This window comes from Gorilla gorilla, chromosome 4, assembly GCF_029281585.2.
Source record: "Gorilla gorilla gorilla isolate KB3781 chromosome 4, NHGRI_mGorGor1-v2.1_pri, whole genome shotgun sequence".
In the NCBI taxonomy this organism is placed as follows: domain Eukaryota; kingdom Metazoa; phylum Chordata; class Mammalia; order Primates; family Hominidae; genus Gorilla; species Gorilla gorilla.
Window position 1 is genome coordinate 126,946,809 of NC_073228.2, and position 22,327 is coordinate 126,969,135.

The 22,327-nt window shown below is 48.5% G+C and overlaps 1 protein-coding gene and 1 long non-coding RNA gene across 3 annotated transcripts in view; one reads left to right on the forward strand and one right to left on the reverse strand.

Moving 5' to 3' along the window:
• Positions 1 to 4,847: 4,847 nt before the first annotated feature.
• On the reverse strand, positions 4,848 to 8,837 carry LOC134758581 (uncharacterized). Its single transcript, XR_010133927.1, has 2 exons — positions 8,685 to 8,837; positions 4,848 to 6,571 (listed from the first exon to the last, which is right to left on the reverse strand). It is a non-coding gene; the product is annotated as an uncharacterized lncRNA (long non-coding RNA).
• Positions 7,642 to 22,327, forward strand: part of PRDM6 (PR/SET domain 6) — a 106,202-nt gene continuing 91,516 nt past the window's right edge. The window contains exons 1-3 of one of the 2 annotated variants that reach the window (XM_031011271.3): positions 7,642 to 8,132; positions 8,613 to 9,237; positions 18,310 to 18,617. In XM_031011271.3, coding sequence (XP_030867131.3) covers positions 8,628 to 9,237; positions 18,310 to 18,617 — 918 coding nt within the window. In that variant the 5' untranslated portion in view covers positions 7,642 to 8,132; positions 8,613 to 8,627. Of the gene's footprint in view, positions 8,133 to 8,466; positions 9,238 to 18,309; positions 18,618 to 22,327 lie in introns of those variants that run through there. The other variant, XM_063706727.1, reaches the window with a different exon arrangement.

The window sequence follows — 22,327 nt, forward strand, 5'->3', positions numbered from 1 at the left end:
TGTAAGAGAATGAGACCAACAGAAGATCTTGAAGGTGACAGAATAGTAGTGACAGTCCTAAGCGAGGAGCTTACTGGAATGTTTGACCTTCTCTACTGGCTCCAAGACAAACATTTGTTTTGAGGAAACAATTGTGAAAAATGCTTCTGTTTGAAAACATTAGCTTACGGAGCAAACAGTTGATTTAAAAATCTATACTTAAACTATTAGGTTTCTGCCAAACAAAACACTTGTCCACCCAAACATATGTTTCAATGAAAAATGCTTGCCATTGTAGACAGAGCAGAAGGAAATACCCAAAATATGGTCAAACTTAGCAATATTTTAAAAATCAAGTTGTTAACCACTGAATTGTCAAGATGGTAATTTTCCAATCAATGTTCCAGTATCACTTGTCAATTATTGTATTATAAAAATAGACTAAGAATGTATTTTATGATTATTCATCTTTTAAAACATTCTATTTAAGAGTCTGGCAGTCTTATCAATGCAAAAATAGTTTTTTTTCTTTGAGAGTCAGGAATCCTAAGTTGCTTTTTTGCAATTTCTTCTTCTTCTTTTTTGAAGGGAGGTTAACTATATAACTTGGAGTCTTCCCAAAGATCCTTTCTTTACAGATTAACCTTACAGATTGGCACTCTTTGTCTTTGTTGTTTCATTCCAGAATACAGAGTAGGAGCCCCTCCACTCCCTTCTCCCTTACAGAAAGAAGACCAAGTTGGTGTAAGTCTGTGAGGGACTGTGTATGCATGTGCATCTGTGTGTATGTGAGGTTAGTAGACCGTGGTCATTTGTCCCCAAAGCCTGAGAGAGAGGCATGTTAAAAAGAAGCAGGGCTGATGCAGTCTAGCTATATAACTACGGTTAATCTGTAAGGATCTTTGGGAAGTGTATTTGCTTATTCTAAAACATTTTCCTACATGGTCTTTACCTCAGATGTATCTGGATCACTAGTCTTTTAAACTTCATTTCATTCCTTTTTTTGTTGTAGTTCTTTATAGTTTAAAAAGAGCAGCTCAGAAAATCATAGTTTGTGCCATCCAGAGCTAGGAAATGGCATTGCCAAGCTCACCAAATCACAGTCCAGGAGAATATGTGCTGTACTGATGGCTTTATCCTGGAGCCCTCAACTGTTTTTCAGTTGCCCTAATTGTGAGTTGAGTCTCAGACTTAAGCTTGAGCATATATTTTAGGTCACAACATTCTCATAAAAGCATCTTTCAGAATCTATGGAATATGACTTCAGGACCCCCAGGGAGATGAGGTCCTGGTTCTTAAGGAGGGCAGCCAGCCATCCAATTTTTCTCGTGAATGGAGGAAGAAAAGTCACCTGGGCCTCTCAGACTGTGTAGGGACCAGTCTTCGGGTTTTTGCTTAGGCAGCCCCCGTCCTGGAACACTTTTCCTCAGTTCCGCCCTACCCACCTGAATGCACACAATCTTTATGGCCCGTCTCGTTTGTGAAGCTTTGCTTGATTGTCTCCTAAAGGGATGGCTTTCTCTTCTGAACTCTTATGCCACTTGTCGGCTCTTGAACCCGAGCATTAGAGAGAGAAACTAGGTCTCTGAAAGATTTCCACAGTATAAGATTATGGAAGGCAGGGGTACCACAATTTACACACTTTTGGTTTTCCTCACAGTGACCTGCACAGTGTCTTTATTTTGGTTTAAAGACAAGTTTTCCAGTTTCAAAAGGAAACTGAGAATAGGTTATTTTTTTCTTTGAGAGGCTGTTACGTAGAGAACATAGATTCACCGAAAACAATCCAATAAAAACAAGCCTTAGTGTCACCCTCTGACACCCCAGCTCAGAGGAGGGTAAAGGCATGCAGCCATACAGGAAAGTGTATGATGAGGGAGGCAGACAGGCTTCCTCAGGTTCCTCTAGGTATATGTAAGAGCCGCTGTGAGAATATGCATTCTCTTTCCTCAAGCCGCCCTGGGAGGGGGGAAGGCTCAGGAACCCCCTCATTTAGAGGGTAGCTGGAAGCTGCTCCTAGAGACTGTTGCTGGGCACTCAGGGGAACCTACCATGCACTAGGAACTGCCAACCCTCAGAAGGTGAATCAACCATAGCATATGTTTCTAATTCGAACAGATGTACTGTAACATGCTTACCTCATCCTGGTTATGACTGAAGTCCTATAAGCTTCAACTAATTTAAGCAACAATCTGGTGACCAACAGAAGACTGTGTCTGAACCAGGTAGCATTTGCTAGAAGAGCTTCAAAGAAGATTGTCCCAGAGATCCCTACCAATAGTCTCGTGCACACAGTATGTGTTCCTTAGATATTCTGTACAGCTGTTAAATTGTAGGTAACTATAATTGGGCTTGTCTATTCTTACAGATACTTGGAAAAATATAAGATTAAATTCCTGGGGAAAGGGTGGAATGGGAAGGAGATAGTGAAGGGAATTTGTGAATTTCTGAAGGGATAGCTATTCTTGTCTAATCATTTCTCTTTTCCTTGACTTGTCAAGACAAAAAAAAAAAAAGTTGTTTTTCACCCAGTGGCTATTCATTAAATCTTTATGGGACTGAACTGCCACCAATATGTTTTAAACTCATGAGACCTTTGCAAATTATAATAGCTGATTTCCCTGCAAATGGAAAGGATATATTTAGAGGCTTTCTTGGGAGAATGAACTGGCCCCAGGGATTCATAATGGACTGTAGAGCCTTTCACCTCAAGGTCAGTAGGTCAAATCCAAATCAGGCCTGAGGTGGCTGAGAGGCATCGTTTGACTGGCAGCTGTTGGGTGACCAGGGTGAAAGGAGCTGGAGGCTTCGGCTGCATTTCAAGTAACGTGAATAGGTGCTGTCTGCCAGGGTCCTGGCGGAGGATGAAAGAGAGTGGTCACAAATCTCCTGGGCTTGGTCTCCCAGACCCAGAGGCCATTTTTGACCTGGCAAAGTGAGGAGCTGAACTTCCAAGTACTTTTGTGAGAGGAAGAAAGCTGAGGGAAGGACATGTCTAAATTGCCAAGGCCTCAGAAGAGGAGGGTATGTCAGATGAATGGCGAGGCACCTGCTGCATCACCTGAGGCCAGAGCTGGCTTCTGTGTGCTAAGCATTTCACTGCCTTCTACCTCCTCTGCCTCACTCCCCGCACCCTTTCTTTCCAGTGGTGGCTGGCACTGTCTTCTGTCACTAAGTAAGGATGAACAAGTGAAGATGCAAAGGGATCAACGGGCAGACTGCAGTGATTAAAATTAATGGTGAGGGTTTTCTAGTTTTTAGTTGGGCAATACATTTTACACCCTGCACATCTTAGACTCACAGCATGCAGGAGTGGGGTATAAAATATGTAACAGGGTTGGGGGGGGGGTCAGAATTCGGTAGCTGCTTCATAAAAGCTTAGGACAGAACACTGCATTTGTCCTGCCTCTTCTTTGGACTGTTGAAGAAATTAAGGTCCAGATAGTTGGAGGTCGGTCACTGTGTCAGCGTCTAAGTTACCAGCAAGTTAGGCGACTCCAATTGATGAGAACAGTCAATGGAGGTACTGAAAGAATATCGAGTAGTGCACAGCAGCTTAAGGGAAGCAAGTGTGGCCAGTAGCGAGGAGGCAAATCCTTGACAGTTCTTCAGGAGAGGCCCCTTTTACTGCTTTAGCCACTGGCTATAGGTTAGGGCAGGGAATATCCCGCTCTGGACAGAAAACTGGCATCTTCTTGCTTCAAGTCTCTATTTAAATTTCACTTTCTAACAGAAGCTTTCCCTGGCCACTATATGTAAAACAGTAACTCCTTCCACCTACATGCACTCCCTTTCCCTTTATCCTTTATTGCTTTCCATAGCACTTATTCCCATCTAACCATTACTAATTTATTACTTACTATTTACTTTCAGTCTCCGCCTCCAACCCCCTTCTCCATGATCCCGTTTCTGAGGGGTGGAGTGTCCTCCAAAAGTTGCCTGTGCCCTCAGGAGAGGAGGTTCCCTTAGATTCCAAGTCTGGGCAAGTTTCAAAGCTCCTCCCTTGGGAACCTCATAGAAATGGGGGTAGGGTCCTGTTTTTTTCTCAGAGCTTTCCCCTTTTGCCTGCAATCCAAGATCCTCAGTGAGAAGGCTCCTCCCTGGTCCCAAACCATGGAGGAAAGGAGCTTTCTAAACAAGCGAATGAACAGGTATGGAAGGAAAAAGGGCCACCGCAGGCCAGAGTCTCTGTGCTGTTTAGATACCACATTTTCAACCAAGTTTTTGCTGGCAGGCTCAAGGGACCTGTCTGCTAATATGGCTCAGCAAAGATTCCTCCTAGCTATATCCAGCCTTTCTTTCTCCTCCCGCCCCCCTCCTTCCACCTGCAGCCCACCCCCCACCCCCATCCATTTCCTAGGAAAATAAATCTCTGGGAGGAGGCAGGAAGAGTGGATCTCAGCGAACCCTTCTGAATAAATGTCTATATTAATGAATTATTAACTCAGCCACCCGTGACCTTAAACCTAGAAGCAGGAGCACCCAGGGCAGAGCGGAGAGCTGCTGAATCCTTTATTGGAGTCCTGTCAAAGGCAACCGACCATTTGTTCCACTCCCCCATCAAGAAAAAATAATATGAAAGGCAAACTTTTGAATTGTATGTCAAACGGAATCAGATAGAGGGTCTCCTGGACAGAACCCCCTTCTCTCCTCCTACCCCTTCTGCTGCTCCCTCCCTACCCTGGCCTTCAGCTCCATCCTTCCCCTCCCAGCTCAGGGTACAATGGGCTTCCCAAGGATAATTTTCGGGGCGAAAATGCTCGAGAAAATGATGAATTTGGGTAATTTATCGATCCTGGCTCCTCTTCCCACTTGTTTTATTTTAGAGGTCATTAATCAATGAAGAAAAACACCACCGTGTCCCCCCGTTTGCATTTAATACACTCAAGGCTCCTTATTTATTCCTCTGGAACAAATTCCCAGCAAATATTCACCCATCGATTTGGGAGCGATGGATTTTTATAAAGGTTTGATCGCTTTCTAAGTGGTCGAAGTGATTTGTTTCCGTGGTCTTCTCAGTATTGAAGGGGGTGGGGGAAGCGGATTTGAGGGGGTGCATGTCCTTGCCGTCGGTGGGCTCACTTTCTAAAAACTACTGAGATGCGCCAGGGTGGCCGTGACCAAGCGGGCCCAGGGTCAACTGTGTGAGGGGGAAGCGCCCCTCAGAGCGCGCGCAGCGTCGGGGGTCCAGCTTACGCCGCTGCGCGCCCTTGTGCGCACCGGGTGAGGATGACGCCGACCCCGCCTCAGCCGAGCTCTGCGGGCATCCCGGAAGCCGCGGTGGAGGCAGGGGCCCCGCCCGGCGCAGTGGGCCTGCTGGGGAGGCGCAGGGGAGGTCCTGACTCCTGGTCTATTCCCTTCTAGACTTTTTTGTTCGCTCCCGGACCTTCAGGGCTCTCCCTCAAACTTTCTCCTGCCCCCTTCACGGGAGGTTCCTGTACCCTCTGGGCCTTAGGGTCCCGTAAGCCTCGGGATCGACTTGTGCCGGGGGTGGGTGCGGCGGAAGCTTGAATCGGATTACCCAGGTACGCCACCTGTAGACGTAGTGGGCGAGGGGGACTTTGCTACCTTCTCAGCTTCTTCCCTGGCCCCCGCAGCAAGGGGAACCAAATCTCTCCCATGGTACCCCCTCTGGCGTCAGTCTGGACCGAGTGGCTACAGGTTGGACTAGGGTAGGCAGAAGATGCACTTGGCACCTTACCGAACGGTATTTGAATCCGTCTCCATTACTCATTAATGGCGTGACCTTAGGCAACCCATCTAAACTTTCCGAACCTCAGCGGTCCCCATCTACAATATGGGGGTTAATGATAATGCCTTCTTCGCGTGTAGGTGGATTAAATGGACATAAAGCGCCTACCCCCGCCCGGCACGTCCAAAGCTCTCATTAACAGGTCAGCTAATCTTATTACGAGAGGAACCCTCCCTCCTCCGCTTCCCAGAGTGTGGGCGGCATGAGGCCACGGAAGCAGCTGCTGCAACTAGCATTTCAAAATCCAGAGACTTTCTAATGGTGGCAGGGGGTGAAGGGGTAGGGGGGAGGCGGGGTTGGGACAGGTAGAGGTAGGTTCTTTGGGACTTCCAGTCTTGGGGACCAAGCGCTTGGAACTAGCTGGGTTTGGGCAGAAACAAGAAGGCAAATGACGGGACCGCCGGAGTCCGGACTTCCATCCCTGGAGTTCACTGTCTCTCCCAGGGAACAGAGGAGTGTCCTGGTTTCTCAGCAATGAACCAGGAGAGTGTGAGAAAGAGCATTTGTTTCTTCTCCCGTGGCCCGACAAGCCACTCTTCGGCAGTTCTGCGAGCAGATTAATTGAAACGGGCCTGGAACTTCATCCTCTCCTCCCGATGGAGTTGCTGGAGGTCTGCGGACACTGCCTGGTTAGCCTCCGGGACCACAGCGCCGTGGGCTTTCCCTCGTGGTGTCTGCCTTAAACTTGGGTGCTATCAATCTATCCAACAATGACGGATGACCTTGTCATAACGACGCCAGTCAAAACATTTTCGGTCTAACTCTGTTCTAACCAACATCGAAGCATCCTGAATGAGACCCAGATGAAGTCTGAACAGCACGTTTCCCAGGTTCAGAAAACTTGAGTGGTGGGAAGAGAAAAAGAAACAAGCAGAAATCAGGAAAGAATGGCTATTAATTGCTCAGACTGGCAAGTGCTAAATAAGTTAGGTTGTTTGGAGAAAGATAAATGCCGTTTCTTCTCTTTGCGGTATGGCCAGAACCCCGGCGATGGGAAAGTACCTCCCGAGTCGGTCAATTTCACACACCCTGCCTGTGCCCTCTACCATCTACTACCGAAAATGCCAGGAAGAGCTGGGGGGCAAGTGCCTCATTCGTGGGTGCGAGACTGCATCGAAGGGCTGCCCTGGCACAAAGTCTGGGGAGAGAACATGGTGGAGGTGGGGCTGCACTCCCACCCTGCCCCTCTAACACCAGGTTTTGGGTAGAGAAACCTATGCGTGACCTCCTGGGGCAGCCGCAGGCAGCTGACTGCAAACAGCCTCGCCCGTGTCCCGGAGCAGTTGTGCCACCAGACGTAACACTGGATACTTGTCTCCGGGCCCCAAGAAGGAGAGGGAAAGAGCCCTCCAGAAGACAACCCAAGAGGGGGTCAGCAGAGCGCTGGGTGGAGTGCAGACTCCATTGCAGCCGCCTCCCAGCCCCACGGCCAAGCTTGAGTCCCTCCAGGACCAGCTGCTCTCGGTCCCAGGACCCTCGGTCCTACGCCTCCCTGCACCGACAAGCCTCCCTCCTGGGCTGCAGACAGAGGGTTTCACTGCAGCTCGCAACCCGTCCCGCTCCGCCCCCAACTTTTCTCCCCGGCGGATTTATGTTAGAGGTTGCGTGGCGGGCGAGTGGACTCTGGCACCCAGAAGCACTTCAGGAAAAACTGAGCCGGGCAAAAGCGCAAACCCGGTGCCGGCGGCGCGGGCTTGCTCCAGCGCGGACACCACAGCGTGTGCTGAGATGCATTCCGGTTGCCGCATTTCCACTGCTTTCAAGATCAGGGCACTGAGCTGGGACCCAGAAAAGACATATCATGGGCAGAAAGAGACAACAGGCTAGCGGCAGACGTCACGCCAAAAAAAAAGGGGATGGGAGGGCGGAGGAGTTTGTGCGGGAAAGGCGCTCTGGCGGTGTGGGTCGGGCCGAATTAGAACTTCCTTCTTCCCTCTCCCCTCCCCTTCTTCTGGCCTGCCTCCCCTCCCCCCTCCGTTCTCTCTCTCTCTCTCTCCTCTCTCTCCTCTCTCTCTCTCTCTCTCTCTCTCTCCTCTCTCTCTCTCTCACACACACACACACACACACACAGACTCATTCTATTTTGTGCTGTCGTAAAACCCACGTGTCCAGCCGGGAGGCTGCCAGAGCGTGGAACCAAGGAGCCAGGACGCGGCAGCGGCCAAGCGCAGCAGCCCACGGCGGTTGAGTCGGGCGCCCAGGTCCGTCCGCACTCTCGCGCCCTCCGCGGGCCTCCCAATTTTCTCGCTTGCAGGTCGGGAGGGTTCCGGGCGGCACAATCTCTAGGACTCTCCTCCCGCGCTGCTCAGGGGCATGTAGCGCACCCAGGGCGCACACTCTCGCGCACCCGCACGCTCACCGAGACACCCACACGCACCCACCGGCAGCATCGAGTTTTCAGGTAAGGTGAGGCTCGTCTGGGACTTAAGAGTCTAGGGCTTGGTAGATAGGAAGGTTGGTGGTCCTAGGTTGGGGGCGGGGGGCGAGACTGTTCTGCCTCCTGGCGCCTGAGGCCAACGCGGCTCGGGCGCTGCGCCACGCCGGTTCGGGTCCGCTCCGGGCGCTGGCTGAGGGCGTGGGCTGCGTCCTGCAGCCGAGTTCTACGGGGCAGCGCCCTCCTGTCGGGCCCCAGCATTGCTGGATGGGAGCTGGACGCTGCGATCGGGGAGGCAGAGCAGGGTGCACACAGCTCCCTCTGTGCGGCGCCGCAGCTTCGGAGTAAACTTTGCGCCCAAGCGGAGTTGGGAAGAGGGAGCCGCGGAACCGGGCGGCCGCCGGCTGAACCACCGGCTCGGGCACTTTCTCCAGGGTCCCAGTGGCCCTCTTCCCGGCCCCTTTCGCCCAGCTCACGCGCCCCCTCTTCCCTGCCCTCTGCCCCCAGTTCGAGGCGCCGGACATGCTGAAGCCCGGAGACCCCGGCGGTTCGGCCTTCCTCAAAGTGGACCCAGCCTACCTGCAGCACTGGCAGCAACTCTTCCCTCACGGCGGCGCAGGCCCGCTCAAGGGCAGCGGCGCCGCGGGTGTCCTGAGCGCGCCGCAGCCTCTTCAGCCGCCGCCGCCGCCGCCGCCGCCGCCGCCGCCGCCGCCGCCGCTCCCGGAGCGCGCTGAGCCTCCTCCGGACAGCCTGCGCCCGCGGCCCGCCTCTCTCTCCTCCGCCTCGTCCACCCCGGCTTCCTCTTCCACCTCCGCCTCCTCCGCCTCCTCCTGCGCTGCTGCAGCCGCTGCCGCCGCGCTGGCTGGTCTCTCGGCCCTGCCGGTGTCGCAGCTGCCGGTGTTCGCGCCTCTAGCCGCCGCTGCCGTCGCCGCCGAGCCGCTGCCCCCCAAGGAACTGTGCCTCGGCGCCACCTCCGGCCCCGGGCCCAACAAGTGCGGTGGCGGCGGCGGCGGGGAGGGCCGCGGCGCCCCGCGCTTCCGCTGCAGCGCAGAGGAGCTGGACTATTACCTGTATGGCCAGCAGCGCATGGAGATTATCCCGCTCAACCAGCACACCAGCGACCCCAACAACCGTACGTAGCCGCAGCCCGAGCGCTCTCTCCCGGGGCGCCGGCGCCGGCGGGCGCGGGTGCGCCTGTCAGGGAGGCGGGTCGGATAGGAGTGACACGGGGCCGGGGGGGTGGGGAGCAGCTGGTCCTGGCCGCTGGCCCGCGCCTCCCGGATCTCTGTGACAAAAGTTTTCTGGCGCTGGAGAAGGAAAGAGAACGGATGGGACGGCCGGTGGCACTTTGGGGTTCCCTCTCCCTCCCTCTCCTCACCTGCTTCACAGTCCCAAGTGTTTGGGGCCGGAGTCTACCGTGGACCCGGCCTAACAGACCTCTGCCCTCCCGCCGGAGTGCCCGGGGCCAGGCGGGTACTGGCAGCGTGTGACAGGGGGTGTGTGGGACAGGCCCTGCCTGGCCTTAGCCGGGACGAGGGAGGGACCCTCAGCGTCTCTGGGGAGCACGCAGACCAGGGCTTGTTTTTGCTACTCTCCACCCCACCTCTGGAGGGGTCATTTTCGGGCCGCGGGGTTGTGGGGGAACCGGCCGGGAGCTGTTCGCTGGCCAGGCCTCACTGGAGTAGGAATTTTAGATGAAACTGAGTCCGTTTCTCCTTGAAGGCAGGCAGTATTCTTAGATCAACTATTCATTTAAAAAGAAGGAAAAGAAAAAAAAATGACTGCTACTTATTGAGAAGAAAATTTCTGTTCTCCTCCGATTCCGCTGATCCCGCTTTATCCGCGCACCTTTGACCCCCGCAAACATTCATAACCCATGTTGGTTTATGTATTTATTTTTAGAAATTAGGGTGACTGTAATTTAGTAAAAGACGCTTACTCCCCTATTCCTCCAAGTTAATAGCAAATGCCTAACTAAACATCAGAATTCCTGTAGCTTCGGTTTCTATATTCACAATTTGAAACGCTTATCACAAGTACAGTTCCATTTGGCGGTTTTGAAGCAAAACTCTAAATGAAGATCAAGCAATATGTACTGCTTTATACCTGCTTCTTTTTGATAATTTCAGAAGTTATACTGTGTTTACACCTATACAGTGTTGGGAGTGTTAAACGTGCTCCCAGAGACTTCTGGAGATAACATTAAAGTGTGTTAAGAGCGTCAGATTGAAAGCAATACAGGATTTGAAAGATCAGCATTCATTCAGCTATTTTCTTCATCTCATTCCTTCGTCTGGCTTCTGTATGAGTAAAGTTAATTTAAAACATTTATTTTTATTCAATTTTGAATAAGTTGCTTCTTGCAAAATGTCTACCGCTCTGTGAACTTCTTAATTCGTTGTAAAAGCAAAATAAGTTCAGTTATAACTCTTTAAAGGATTCCCTAAGTCGTTGATTTGATGAAAAAAAACCACTGGGCAACTGCCTCTTGGTTGAGGTCTGTGAATATTTTCATTATGTTGGACATAGCTGTGATGGAGATAATAATTACCAACAGAAAGAGCAATCGTATTTACTTTTTTCTTTATAAAGTTTGAGAGTAAAGCACTGGCTTAAAATAGTGGTTTCAACTCCAATTTTGCTGTGCAGTTGAGAAGACTTGTACTTCAGAGTTTCAGAAAGTTTTACAACATTATACTCTCCCAACAGATTTCAAAAAATACTTATCTCCTACTGAATTTCTTGGATGTGTGTTTTTGAAGCAAGTATTTTAAATTATGAAATAAAAAGATTTTTAAACTGCTTTGGAAAAGGTATGTCTTACTGCTAAGTGAAATATAGCCATTGCAGGCTGAGAATGCTTCATCAATCATGCAATTTCACTTCTGAATTAAATATATGCTACAGAAGTCACCAGCAGTACACCCCAAATCCCTGGCTGTGTGCTGAGCTCCTGTACTGTTTACAATGCAGTCTGGAAAATTAATACGTTTTCACCAGAGAAAACAGACTAATCCGAGAAAGAATTAGGATAGATTCCTAATTAATGTATGGGTATTGAACCAGTTTATTGCCTGGGTAACTTTTTTCTCTGGTTGGAGAAAATAAATTACAATTTTATTTAAATGATTTATATTGTGTTAATCTTCTGGTATCTCCTTTTGAGCCAACTGGATTGTTTCAGTGTTTGAAGTGCAGGGGAAAAGACAGAAGGGAAAGAAAATTAGATTGTCCTATTAGAGTTACACCCCACGTTGCTCACTAATTAAAGGGCAATTGAGAAAGAAAATAGAAAGCTGAGATAGCGCTGTGTAATGCTGGGAGACGAGATCTCCCATTCTTCCAGGAACTTCTCTGGACAAGCAAGCTTAGGCACTCATTTGAAGCCATGGGATGTACTTTTACAAAGATGAAATGTGACTGAGTTTAATCTAAGTAGGGGCTTAAACGAAGTCAGAAATGCAAATAGTGGGAAACTCGTTTCCTTTGGCAGGGGAAGTTGGCATAATGGTTATTGAAAGGCTGTGAAAACAGAAGCTTCTCCTCATTCTCGAGTTGTATGTGAGTGGAGGTGGAGTGAAAGGAAGGGTGGAGGCAGAGGGAATATTAATTTATCATGTATAGATTTCCCTAGTTTTTCTTTTAGTTTTTTTACCATCTCCCTCTAAAAGAATTCTGTGAAGTGACCACTTAGCATTGCTTCATTTTGTCATTTCGTACTTAAAAGGATAGGTATTGAGTTGTTTTCTCTTTTTCTCACAAGGCGAAATAAAAAGGGCGGGATGCGGGGGTGACTCCTTACTTCTCCCTTCCCTTTAGCAAAGTAACTTTTTGCCTAGGATCAGCAATACATATCATTGCTCTGTAAGAAAAGAACTTAGGAACACTAGTTTCACCTTGAAACTTTATTGGCATCTATGGCAAATGTCACAGTGATGGGGCTTGTAGCTCTCTTTCGTTCTAAAAGATTTTAAAACAGCAGAAACTGCAAGCTACCCGGGTGAGCTTTTCCAGTATATTCCTAACTCCGTATCAGTTTACCCTGTGACTGAAGTACAGTTTCCACCGAAGCTCTGAATGCTTTGCTGTTGCTGCTGCTGCTGCTGCCGCCTTCTCTTAAAAATCAAGTGGTGCCTCCTGCGATATAAATGGGGGATGGGGCCCTCCCTTCCCCGTCTAATATTACTGCCCTCATTTGCTGCTGGGCTGCCTGAAGCCATTGATTTAGTCAGGCTCCATCAGAGTAGCCTCTTCCCGGGTTCTGGGAGCTGGTGCGTTGCCTGCTCTTGAAAAGTAGAGAGAGACAGTCACAGGGCGCGCCTGGCATTTCTGAGTAGCATCCCGGCTGTTCTCTCAGCACAGCCCATTAGTTTTTCATGCCTTTTTTGTAAAGATGTGCTTCCCTAGGACCTAGGAGGGAGGCGGGAACTGAGCCACTTTGGGTGTCTCGGGGGAGAGTTGGACCACTTTGCAAATTCCCCAGTTGGGGGAGGGGTCTCTGTCACCTCCCGATTTACTGGAACCCTCCTGCGCAGGGAACAGGCTGGAAACAGCGCCGGTGTGTGCATGGGTGTGGGAGCGGGGCTTGAGGCTTCCTTGTTGGGAACACCAGGCTTTCCAAGGGTTTAGGGAGGGGCTGGGGAGAGAAAAGGGAGTCTGGGCCTAACACTGGTTTGTCCGGTTGCTTGCTAAGGGGTCAAGGAAAGAGATAAAGGAGGGCGAGTGTTTTCTGACCTTCCCTAATCCCTTCCCACCCAGGTGGAAAACGCAGGTCTTGTTTGGGCAACTTCGAGCCCAGTGGCACACCAGCAGGCTTTTTGTGCAACCGAGGAACATCCACTGCGCCCCTTCTGCCCTGCGCCTCCTCTATCAAAGACCAGCGAGCGCCTTAGATTGCAGACCTGGTCCGGGTGGAAGGGAGCTTTGGCTTCAGTGCGTGGGCTTTTGTGTTTCTCTCTCGCGCGCGCGTGTGTGCAAGCCCAGCCTCATCCCGTAACACACATGATTTAGCTATTTTACATCTTTCGTTATCTAGCGCCCTGAAACCGAACATAGAGCCATATATTAGATTGAGGTTAGAAGAGGTGGCGACTGTTTATTCAAGGTGATAAAATGGTCCATCAGCAGTAATCTCCATCGATATGTGCCACCAGGAGATGAAGGATGAGGGGACAAGCCACAATTAATGGCCCTATAGTTTTGTAGGAGAGAGTGGAGCCAGCCCAGACCCGCTTCGATCTCCTCTCGCGGCTCCTATTCATCATCTCCGCATTGTATATGGCAGCCTCGCAGGGGCAGGGGCCGGCGAGGTTTATCTCTGCGCAATATTCTCTCACCCTCACAAACTGGCGCTCCCATTTAATTTATTAATACAGTCATCGGAAGACAAATAAGACCCACATTTTCTCCCTCCCACCTTCTTGCTCTCTTCTTTTTGTCTCTCCCTCTTGGTCCCAGGGTCAAGCCCGCAGCCAGGCAGGGCAGAGAACGCCCAGAGCTTTTGCAATTCGCGGGGAGCTTTAAACTCGCGTAGAGGGAGAGTTCCTGAGAGAATTCCCAGGAGCTGGGCCGCCCCGCAGGGTCGAGACTGAAATCAATTGGCTCCCCTTCCGGCGGCCAGGCAAACCTGCCTCGCCTCTGGATCTGCTTCTAGACCCGCTCCCGGGGCTTGGAAGACCCCTGCTGGGTAGAGAAGGAGGGCTGGGTGGGTGGCGGGGTGCAGTGGGGACGTCGGATCGTGGGTGGTGTCCGCGGCCACGCCTCATGTCAGAAGAGAGCCTTTCGTGGGCAGGAGCGGGGTGGGACCTTCAAAACTCAGCCTTCGACGCTGAGGCCTGGGCGCCCCACCCCGCCCATCGCTCCCTTTCAGCCATCCCATCTAGCCTATAGCTCGAGAACGCAGTGGGGGGACCGCAGGCTGGAGCCCCGGGGGCGTGAACCCCACGCGAGAAGTTCGGGCCCGGATGCTCTGCCTGCCCGCCCTCTGCCCGGCTCCCCAGCCCCCACGCCCCTCCCCGCCTAGGGCGCACGCGGCACTGCCAGCAGGCGGCACTCCCGGGTCCTAGTCGCCGGGCTGGGATCGATGGGCGCCGGCCCCTCAGGTCTCGGCCTGCGAGACTGAGGGCCGCGACCTTGGCGGCGGTAGGGGAGGATTTACAGCCGGGGTGGGTAGTGGCGCCCAGGCGGGGAAGCAGGCTTTTCACCTACTCCTTGCTTTCCTATATACAGGGCGGGTGAGAGCCAACGAAGGCGTCGGGCAGGTACTGGGGAGTGAAGATGTGGTGTAGCTCTCGCTCCCCGCGCGCCTACACATAACTGTTGGCCTCTCCACACACCAAAAGCCCGGAAGCGTTTTATATTTCACCTTTCCTAGAACGAGAAATGAAATTCCAGAAAAGAAAACCATGGCCTGCTTTGCCGCCTTTACCTTAAAATAGATATATTGTAAAGATCTATTGCACTTTAAAGACATTGAAACAACACAGAAGGATAGGAAATGAAGAGTGAAAGTCTGCTCTTAACTGCACTTGGCCTGGCCTTCTGATGCCAATAGGCGAAGAAGTCTGTAACCTAATGACAGCACCTTCCTTTACTCAGAGACGCTTAGACAGGAGCATTGACAGATTTACTCAAGATAGAAGAGGAACCATGGTCTCTTATATTACCTAATGCTAAAATGGCATTTCAAAGTGTGTTGCTTAGAGCATATGAAAGTATCTCTCACAAACGTAAAAAATTATTTATGAATAACAATTATGAACTTGTACAAAAACTCTTCCCCTGATTTTAAGAGAAAGTATGAACATTTACTTGCTTCCTTGTTAGGAACCTAAGTAGTTGTATTATGTATTGCTTGGCTTGGAATGCTCTGTGTGTGTATATATAATGTAATGACATATATTATATACATTTATACATAGTTTGGCCCTCTCATATAGCCTGCTTCTCTTTCAAACGTTTTCATGTAGGTGTTTATACTCTGCTAGAATGTTTGTCTTCTTAAGCATATTTGTCAATCCCAAGAAATGTTACTTGTTTTTAATATCCTCAAGCTACCCTGAGACTCAGACATAAGTTAGAACCCAAATGTTTCAGCCGGGGGATTTTGTGTATTAAAAAATAACATTGGAATATAACATGTATCTTGATGGCAGTTGGTCAACTTTTCTGGCAGAATATTTTGATATAGCATGAAGTGGTTCACAAAAGTTGATTGACTTTGTCTAGCCTGCTGTGGACCTAACACACAGATAGTCTTCTAGATATTGGGAGAGCCTCAGTTTTTCACTTTTAATAGTAGCATAATGCTATTATTAAGTTTTTCAACTCTTTATGGAGACAAATGAAACAATAAGTTGAAGACGGCTTTAGAGGACTTCTTGGAGAAAGGCCTTAGCCACAGTTTTATTATCATGCATTACAAATATTAGAAGTGTGCTTTTTGTCTATGGAGGTAGTGGCTGGAGTTGGTACCTATGCTGATGTCGTTGATGGGATGACACGTGTGGAGAAGCATGTTGGAAGTTGACTGTCTCTGGCACAGGCTGCTAGGGAATGAAAACTAAACACTCTTCTCACCATTTGCATCATTGAGTCAAGCAGAAAAAAAAAATCAGTTAAGCAACTCCCTGGAGTGACTTATTTCTATTTCCATGGGCATATTGCCTTTGCTTATTGTCATTTGCTTTTAGCTATTTTTGCAAAGGTGCTGAAAGGCTGTCTGTGAAGTCAGACAGTAACATTCAAAATTATAGACATTATCTATGTATTTTCCTATCCAATCTCTTACTTTAATGTCCGAAAACACAAGAGTGTGGGAAAGAGGGAAACCTCTATAACTCAATCATGCTACAGCAATTTTCATGGCCCCCGAAGTTACTTCAGTGAAATATTTCAATTCAATTGAGTCATGAGTTTGAATGTTAAATTCCCCCAGCTTTCATTAGTCTTTTGAAAATCTCTGGGTTTAGAGGCCTTGCAGTCAGACAGCCTTGACTGTGAATCCTTTCTCTGCCACTTTCTAGCTTCTGGTTCTTGGTGGAGTAGTAGTGCTTGGGAATTGCTTTATCTGCAGAATGGGAATCATGACACTTAGATAATATGCTGGTTGTTGGTTCTAGACAGGTGTCTGACACATGGTATGCACTGTAATTGTGTTTGTCTTTCATGTAATTCCCAAAATGTCTTGAAGTTTTTATTTTCACAATCAATAAGCTTGAGAGGGTGTGTGAAGTGTGTGTGTTTCAGAGGAGTTGACATATGGATAAGTGTGAGAATACTCCCATCCAGGCCCTGGGGTCAAAAGCAGAGTCTGGAAGAATTTTAACAATAGTTTGTGTTGCTGGCAGAGGAGGGACAGAAGAGGGCCTTTGTGCAAGGGAGGCCCAGAGGCATGGACACTTCTCTGCTTTCCGAAACAAGTTGTTGCTTTTCACTTCAGAGGTCTGGGGACATTTCTGAGAAGCTTGCAGCCCTCATTCTTCCAGCTCTCTTGGGAGGAGTAGAGGAGTAGCTGCTGACTGAGGCGAAGGTTTGGCTGGCTAGAGCCCCCTCCAGTGAGACAGGAGGCTTACATAGTCAGCCCTCCTTTGCTGTGAAGCAAATGGCAAATCGAGGGCTCCCTTACCATGCTGGGTTGCGATTAGCTGTTCCTGACACAAACGTTTCATACAGACTCAAGTTTCTTGGGCATTTCGGTCATTTCAGCGTAGATAGGGCACATCCAGGGTGATCCACCAGGCCTTGCTGCGGCCAAGGCTGGCGGCAGGTACCCGGGTGCCCCGAGGGCCACCCGCCGCCCCGCTCTGGCGCATCCATCGGTGGCCAGCTTTCACCGTGTCTGCCAGGCGGGACTCGCCAGGTGTCAGGCTCAGTGCCATAAGCCTGACACTTGGCGCGGGGTCGCCGTGGCTCCTCAGGGAAGCTGGGCCAAGGAGGCCGGGTCGCGCCGGCGGGCGCCGAGGCCACCTTCTCGGGGCAGGCCCTCCGCGCTGAGGCGCAGACACGGCGGCTCCTCCAGGCCCATTAATAACCCGGAGGGCGCTGCGATCCGACAGCGCAGTCGCCACAGGCTCTATTTCCCGTGGCCGCCTGCCTCCTTCCAGCCCAGTTCGAGTGGAGGGATACTGGGCGCCCACTACCGCCCGGCCCGGAGGTTGGGGGTCCCTCTCGCGCAGGCTGCTTTGGAGAGTGTCGGAGAGAGACAGCTTTATCTACAGCTTCACCCATTGTATAGCACAACAGAATCGCATTTAGCCTGGAGAACAGCCGTCGGGGCAGGAGTTGGTGCCTTCTCTAACAATTACGCTGATCGTTAAATTTGCTATTCGTTTCTTTCCTGCGTCTAGGGAGAGCGTGCACACCAAACCCTCCAGAACAGCACCCCCGTCCCCCACCCCGCCCCACCTGTCCCCGCCCTGCTTCAGTGCCTGGAGGGAGAACTGACTGGTCGCTTGAGGGACCCCATTTCGGGCGCGCCCTTGGAGTCCTGGGGCTGCGGCTCCTGCTCTACCGGGCTGCAGGTTTGCTCTGCCCTGTCCCGTGGCGTTTCGGAGGCAGTCGAGGAAGCCTCCGAGTCTCTGGGTCGAAGGAAGTGCGAATGGCACCCGCGATAGACTGGTCGTCTCCCCCACCCCGCCCCGTCTGGTGATTTTAAATCGTCTCCTGTGTAATTGTAAAAAGAGGAAAGCTGAATACCCAGACGACCAGTATAGAATCTCTTCGAGATAGCAGATTAGGCAAGAGACGGGCTTTTTTTCGCAATACAAGGATAAACACATCCTGAAACTCCAGATAGAAACCTCAGGAATGGGCGAGAGGGTCAGAAGGAACGAGAGACAGTAGGGAAGAGACAGAGGGAGAGATGCAGAGAGACTGAACCGGGAGGAAGAAGCCTGGAACTGTCTGTCGGTTCCGTAGAGAGCGGACATGCTATCTGCGCCCAGATCCGAAGGCTTTTTGGGGAGCCTAGAGTCCTGGCCCGGTACCAGGCAATCTGGGTGCGGCGAATTCCAAGGGAGCGGCGCGGGTTCTCTTCTCCACCTCCTCTGAGTTGCTTCGGTGCCCCCAAGGCATCACCTTCCTCGAAGGTGGCTTACCCAGGCGGGCGGTGATGCTGTTGTCTCGGGAGTTTACTCAAAGATGGGCCGCTCGGAGCGGCCGGATTAACCCGCTCCCTTCCCTTCCTCCTTCTTGTCTCCCGCAGGTTGCGACATGTGCGCGGACAACCGCAACGGCGAGTGCCCTATGCATGGGCCACTGCACTCGCTGCGCCGGCTCGTGGGCACCAGCAGCTCTGCGGCCGCCGCGCCCCCGCCGGAGCTGCCGGAGTGGCTGCGGGACCTGCCTCGCGAGGTGTGCCTCTGCACCAGTACTGTGCCCGGCCTGGCCTACGGCATCTGCGCGGCGCAGAGGATCCAGCAAGGCACCTGGATTGGACCTTTCCAAGGCGTGCTTCTGCCCCCAGAGAAGGTGCAGGCAGGCGCCGTGAGGAACACGCAGCATCTCTGGGAGGTAAGTGGCCGGCTGCGCAGCGCCTCCCCACCGAGCAGGAGCCTTGGCCAGCAGGGAGCCTTGGCCGGCAGGGAGCCTGGCCTTTGGCGGTGGCAACTGCGAAGAGAGCCTCCCTTGGCCCCCAGAGGGTAGCGGAGAATAGATTTCTCTGGTCCTGTAGATGCTTGGTGTCTGAAACACCTGCAGTAAGGAGGCTGACAGAGCTGGGACTGACAGAATAGCAACCCAGCCAGGGAAACAGCCTACAGGTGTCTGAAGACAGAGTCACTTTAACCTGCCTCCATTCCAGCTGGAATGGATTTGACCGTTGGTCTCTGTGAATTTTGAGAAAAAGAGAAAACAGCTGAGGAGATGGAGCAGCGGAGGGTGGACATTAGAATGTTTGAGCTGGGTGACCTTTATGTCCCATTCCAAGCACTTCCAGTGTGTTTCTGTGTAGTGAGCAGAAAGGAACAGAAGCATAGAGGGGAGGAAGGAGAGGCTGGCCCCTTTTCTCAGATAAAAACAATTTTGTCAGTGTTGAACGTGAGAGATCACATGTTTCACAACTTTCAAAGGGCCCAAAGTAAGCAAATTATATTGGGAATCAAAGGGCCCAAAATAAGCAAATTATATTGGGAATCAGAAATCGCAAATTCTGCTGCTTCTCTGACAAACAGAAATTATGTAATCTTCATCAATATGGAAAATCAAAACATGGGAACACTGTGAGCACTTTGGTGTAACCCAATTGAGGATAATACTTTAATGGCACAATCTTACCTGAAGCAATTATTTAAAAATAACCTATTTGAAAAATGTCAGCCTGAGGTTTCTCCCAAAACATCATGGTGGATTACTGAGGTTCACTTCTGAAGAGATAGATGCCTATCATTAGGTCATCCCCCTACCAATCTTAGCCACCTCCATCCATGGCAAGTTGCTTATGTAATACAAGATGCCAGAAGTCATACCCTTAAACAATATGTAAATCTGACTAACTGGGCAAGTGGTATAATAAAGTAGGAATAGCTAGAAAATAAAGTTTCTTAAATGCCAGGGGTCAAGTTGACATGAACCCCTGGGCTCCATTAATGCATCGTTTCTGCAAGAGATTGCCTCTCATACTTGGCTTGCTGGCCTGTCAAAATGATCTTTTTCACTGTGAGCTGCCTTATATTCACTAAATAAAGCTCATGGGACTCATTAATCCACTCAAATTTTTGATGAGTGCCCACTCTGCCCAGCACTATATTAGGCCATGGAGATACAGTATGAAAAACAGACCTGGTATCCGGAACCCTCCTGTGACTGTTGGGGATGGGGTCCTGAGGCCTGTGTCTGCAAAGCCTCTTTTGATGGAGGAGGAGCTGAGTGTATGAGTCTACAGCCCAGCAGCCCAAAATGAGGATGTGGAAGCCAATGAACTACCTACCCTATAGTTATCTGCTGGAGTGCCCCGGCTCAAAGCATCTGGTTTGGCAACATTTTGGTTTTTGTTTCTGACTAATTAACTGTAACCTCCAATGTGGTTTAAAGTTTATAAAACACTTTTAGGTACTTCTCATGTTCCAGTGGTGTTATTAGGAACTCTAATATCATATAGTTAAAGGTCTGCCAATATTTTTCTAAGAAAATCGTACAGCAATTGTTCAATAGTACAAATTTACTCTACCTGAAAATGTTAAAACTGAACACTATTATATTGCCCTTTGATGCCTATCTATTTTTAGAGTGCCAGGGGACGAAGACATAAACATGAACAAAAATCTCATAGTTCATTGTGGGTTCCCCCCCCACCCCAGAAGGCTTTGAATGACTGGGATGTTGGCAGGAGGCCACTACACATATAGACTATAACAATGCATATTAACACTGAAAACTATGAAACCTTTCTTTTCTACCTTTACTTGTACTTGATGAAGTTAAAATTTTGTTGTAGTAAAGAGACTGGGGAATTTAGTCAGTGTTTTTCTTTTTCTTGATACTTCAGTAGATACAAAGTGAATTTTATCTATTGTTCAGGGCATGTGAGTTGAGTGTGCTGGGATGGTTCTTAGAGTTGGTTCTCTGTTAGAAAAAAGACTTGCTGGGTGTATGCTTGGATGATCTACAGGATCCAACTCCTAAATTCAGGACATAATCTATTTTTTTTATTATCTGTAACAACAGTTAGAATAAGGTACATTTGGGAATTGAAGGGATTTTAAAACTTTAGCCATACAAAATGTGTCAGTCTCCTGGGAGATCAAGTGAAATGCGACTAACTGGGGCCAGGTAACTTAGTGCCAATATCCATTTGTAAAATAAAATACTTACTTTATAAAATAGGTTTCAGATTTTTATTAGCATAATGATTTTTAAGATATAGAATATGAGTTTAAAATTTTTAAGCATTATGATTTATTTTTATGAAATGACTGTTTGAATTGTTACATTTATAATACAATATTCCAAATGTTAGATTGTTCCTTAAATTTTAGTTCTTTCTTTCAAAGCTAAATTTTCTTCTGAAATTTTAAAAAATCATCATATTATTCACGTTAGAATCAGTAAGTAGAATACATTGTAGGTTTATCGGAAATGTTTGGCAATAATTGTTTAATGACTCGTGTAATAATTATCCATTTCAAAAACTTATTCTTTTAGGTGTCTTCCAGAATAGCAAGTCAACAAAATGTATTAAAAAAATTAAAAGTAGTTGAATCATGATTATTTTATTTTAAAAGGCAACTGTAATCATTTCTCTTCCTCACATTTTTTCAAGTCATTTGCTGATGAAGAAATGTCTTTTTATTTCAAGTTCAATACTCAGGTCCTGATGGATCTTACCAGGGTTACTTATCTTTATTTCAGTACAATAAATGGAGTGCTAATCTTTTCCCGTCACTATTTCCAAGTAGATGATGGATTTTTGTTTCAGTTTACAGTTCATTGTTTTTAGTATGGTTGTACTTTATTATACACATGAAGGCTTATTACAGAAACAATCAGATTCACCTTAGTTACTCCTTTTATTTAATCATTAGAAGCTCTATTTTCTTTGTAGAAAAATGACTTTTTGTTATTTAATATACATCAGCCATGGAGAGCTTGTTTGGTTTGTAAGCATGCAATCATTTTTTTAGTTAATATTTTCTTTGTGTATAATCATAGTTCTTCAAAATACAGCAATTTAAAGGAAGTTAAATATCATTTCATTATAGTCAGTACATTTTGACTCTTCTGGGTATTTATGGGAAATTCCAAGAGAGTTTTTTTTCCTTTTTTGCAATAAGCCAAGGTAATTTTTTATTTTTTATAGTTTAAGAAGATTACAAGCTAAAAGCCAAATAATTAGTCATTTATTTTTGCCAGTTTCTTTTAGAATCAGAATTTTAATGTGTTTTTTAAACAATAATAAATTCAGATACTTTAAAACAAAACATTACAGGGTGCATCAGACAATGACTTGCCTTGGTTATATATATTTATTCCAAGACTTGGATGCGTGATACATTTCTAGCTATTTGGACATCATATGAAATAAAATCTTTCTCAATGTTTTCCAAAGAAAACAATCTTTCTCAGCAATTAGGTCTTATTGATGAGAATGAGATAATTTTATCCTAATGTGTTTTCCAATAAAGAAGTGAAAAGGCACATTTGATTCCAACATTTATGAAAACATTATCTCAATTATTAATGTGCCCCCTTTCTCTTGAGATAAATTAATCTAGTTGCACATGGTT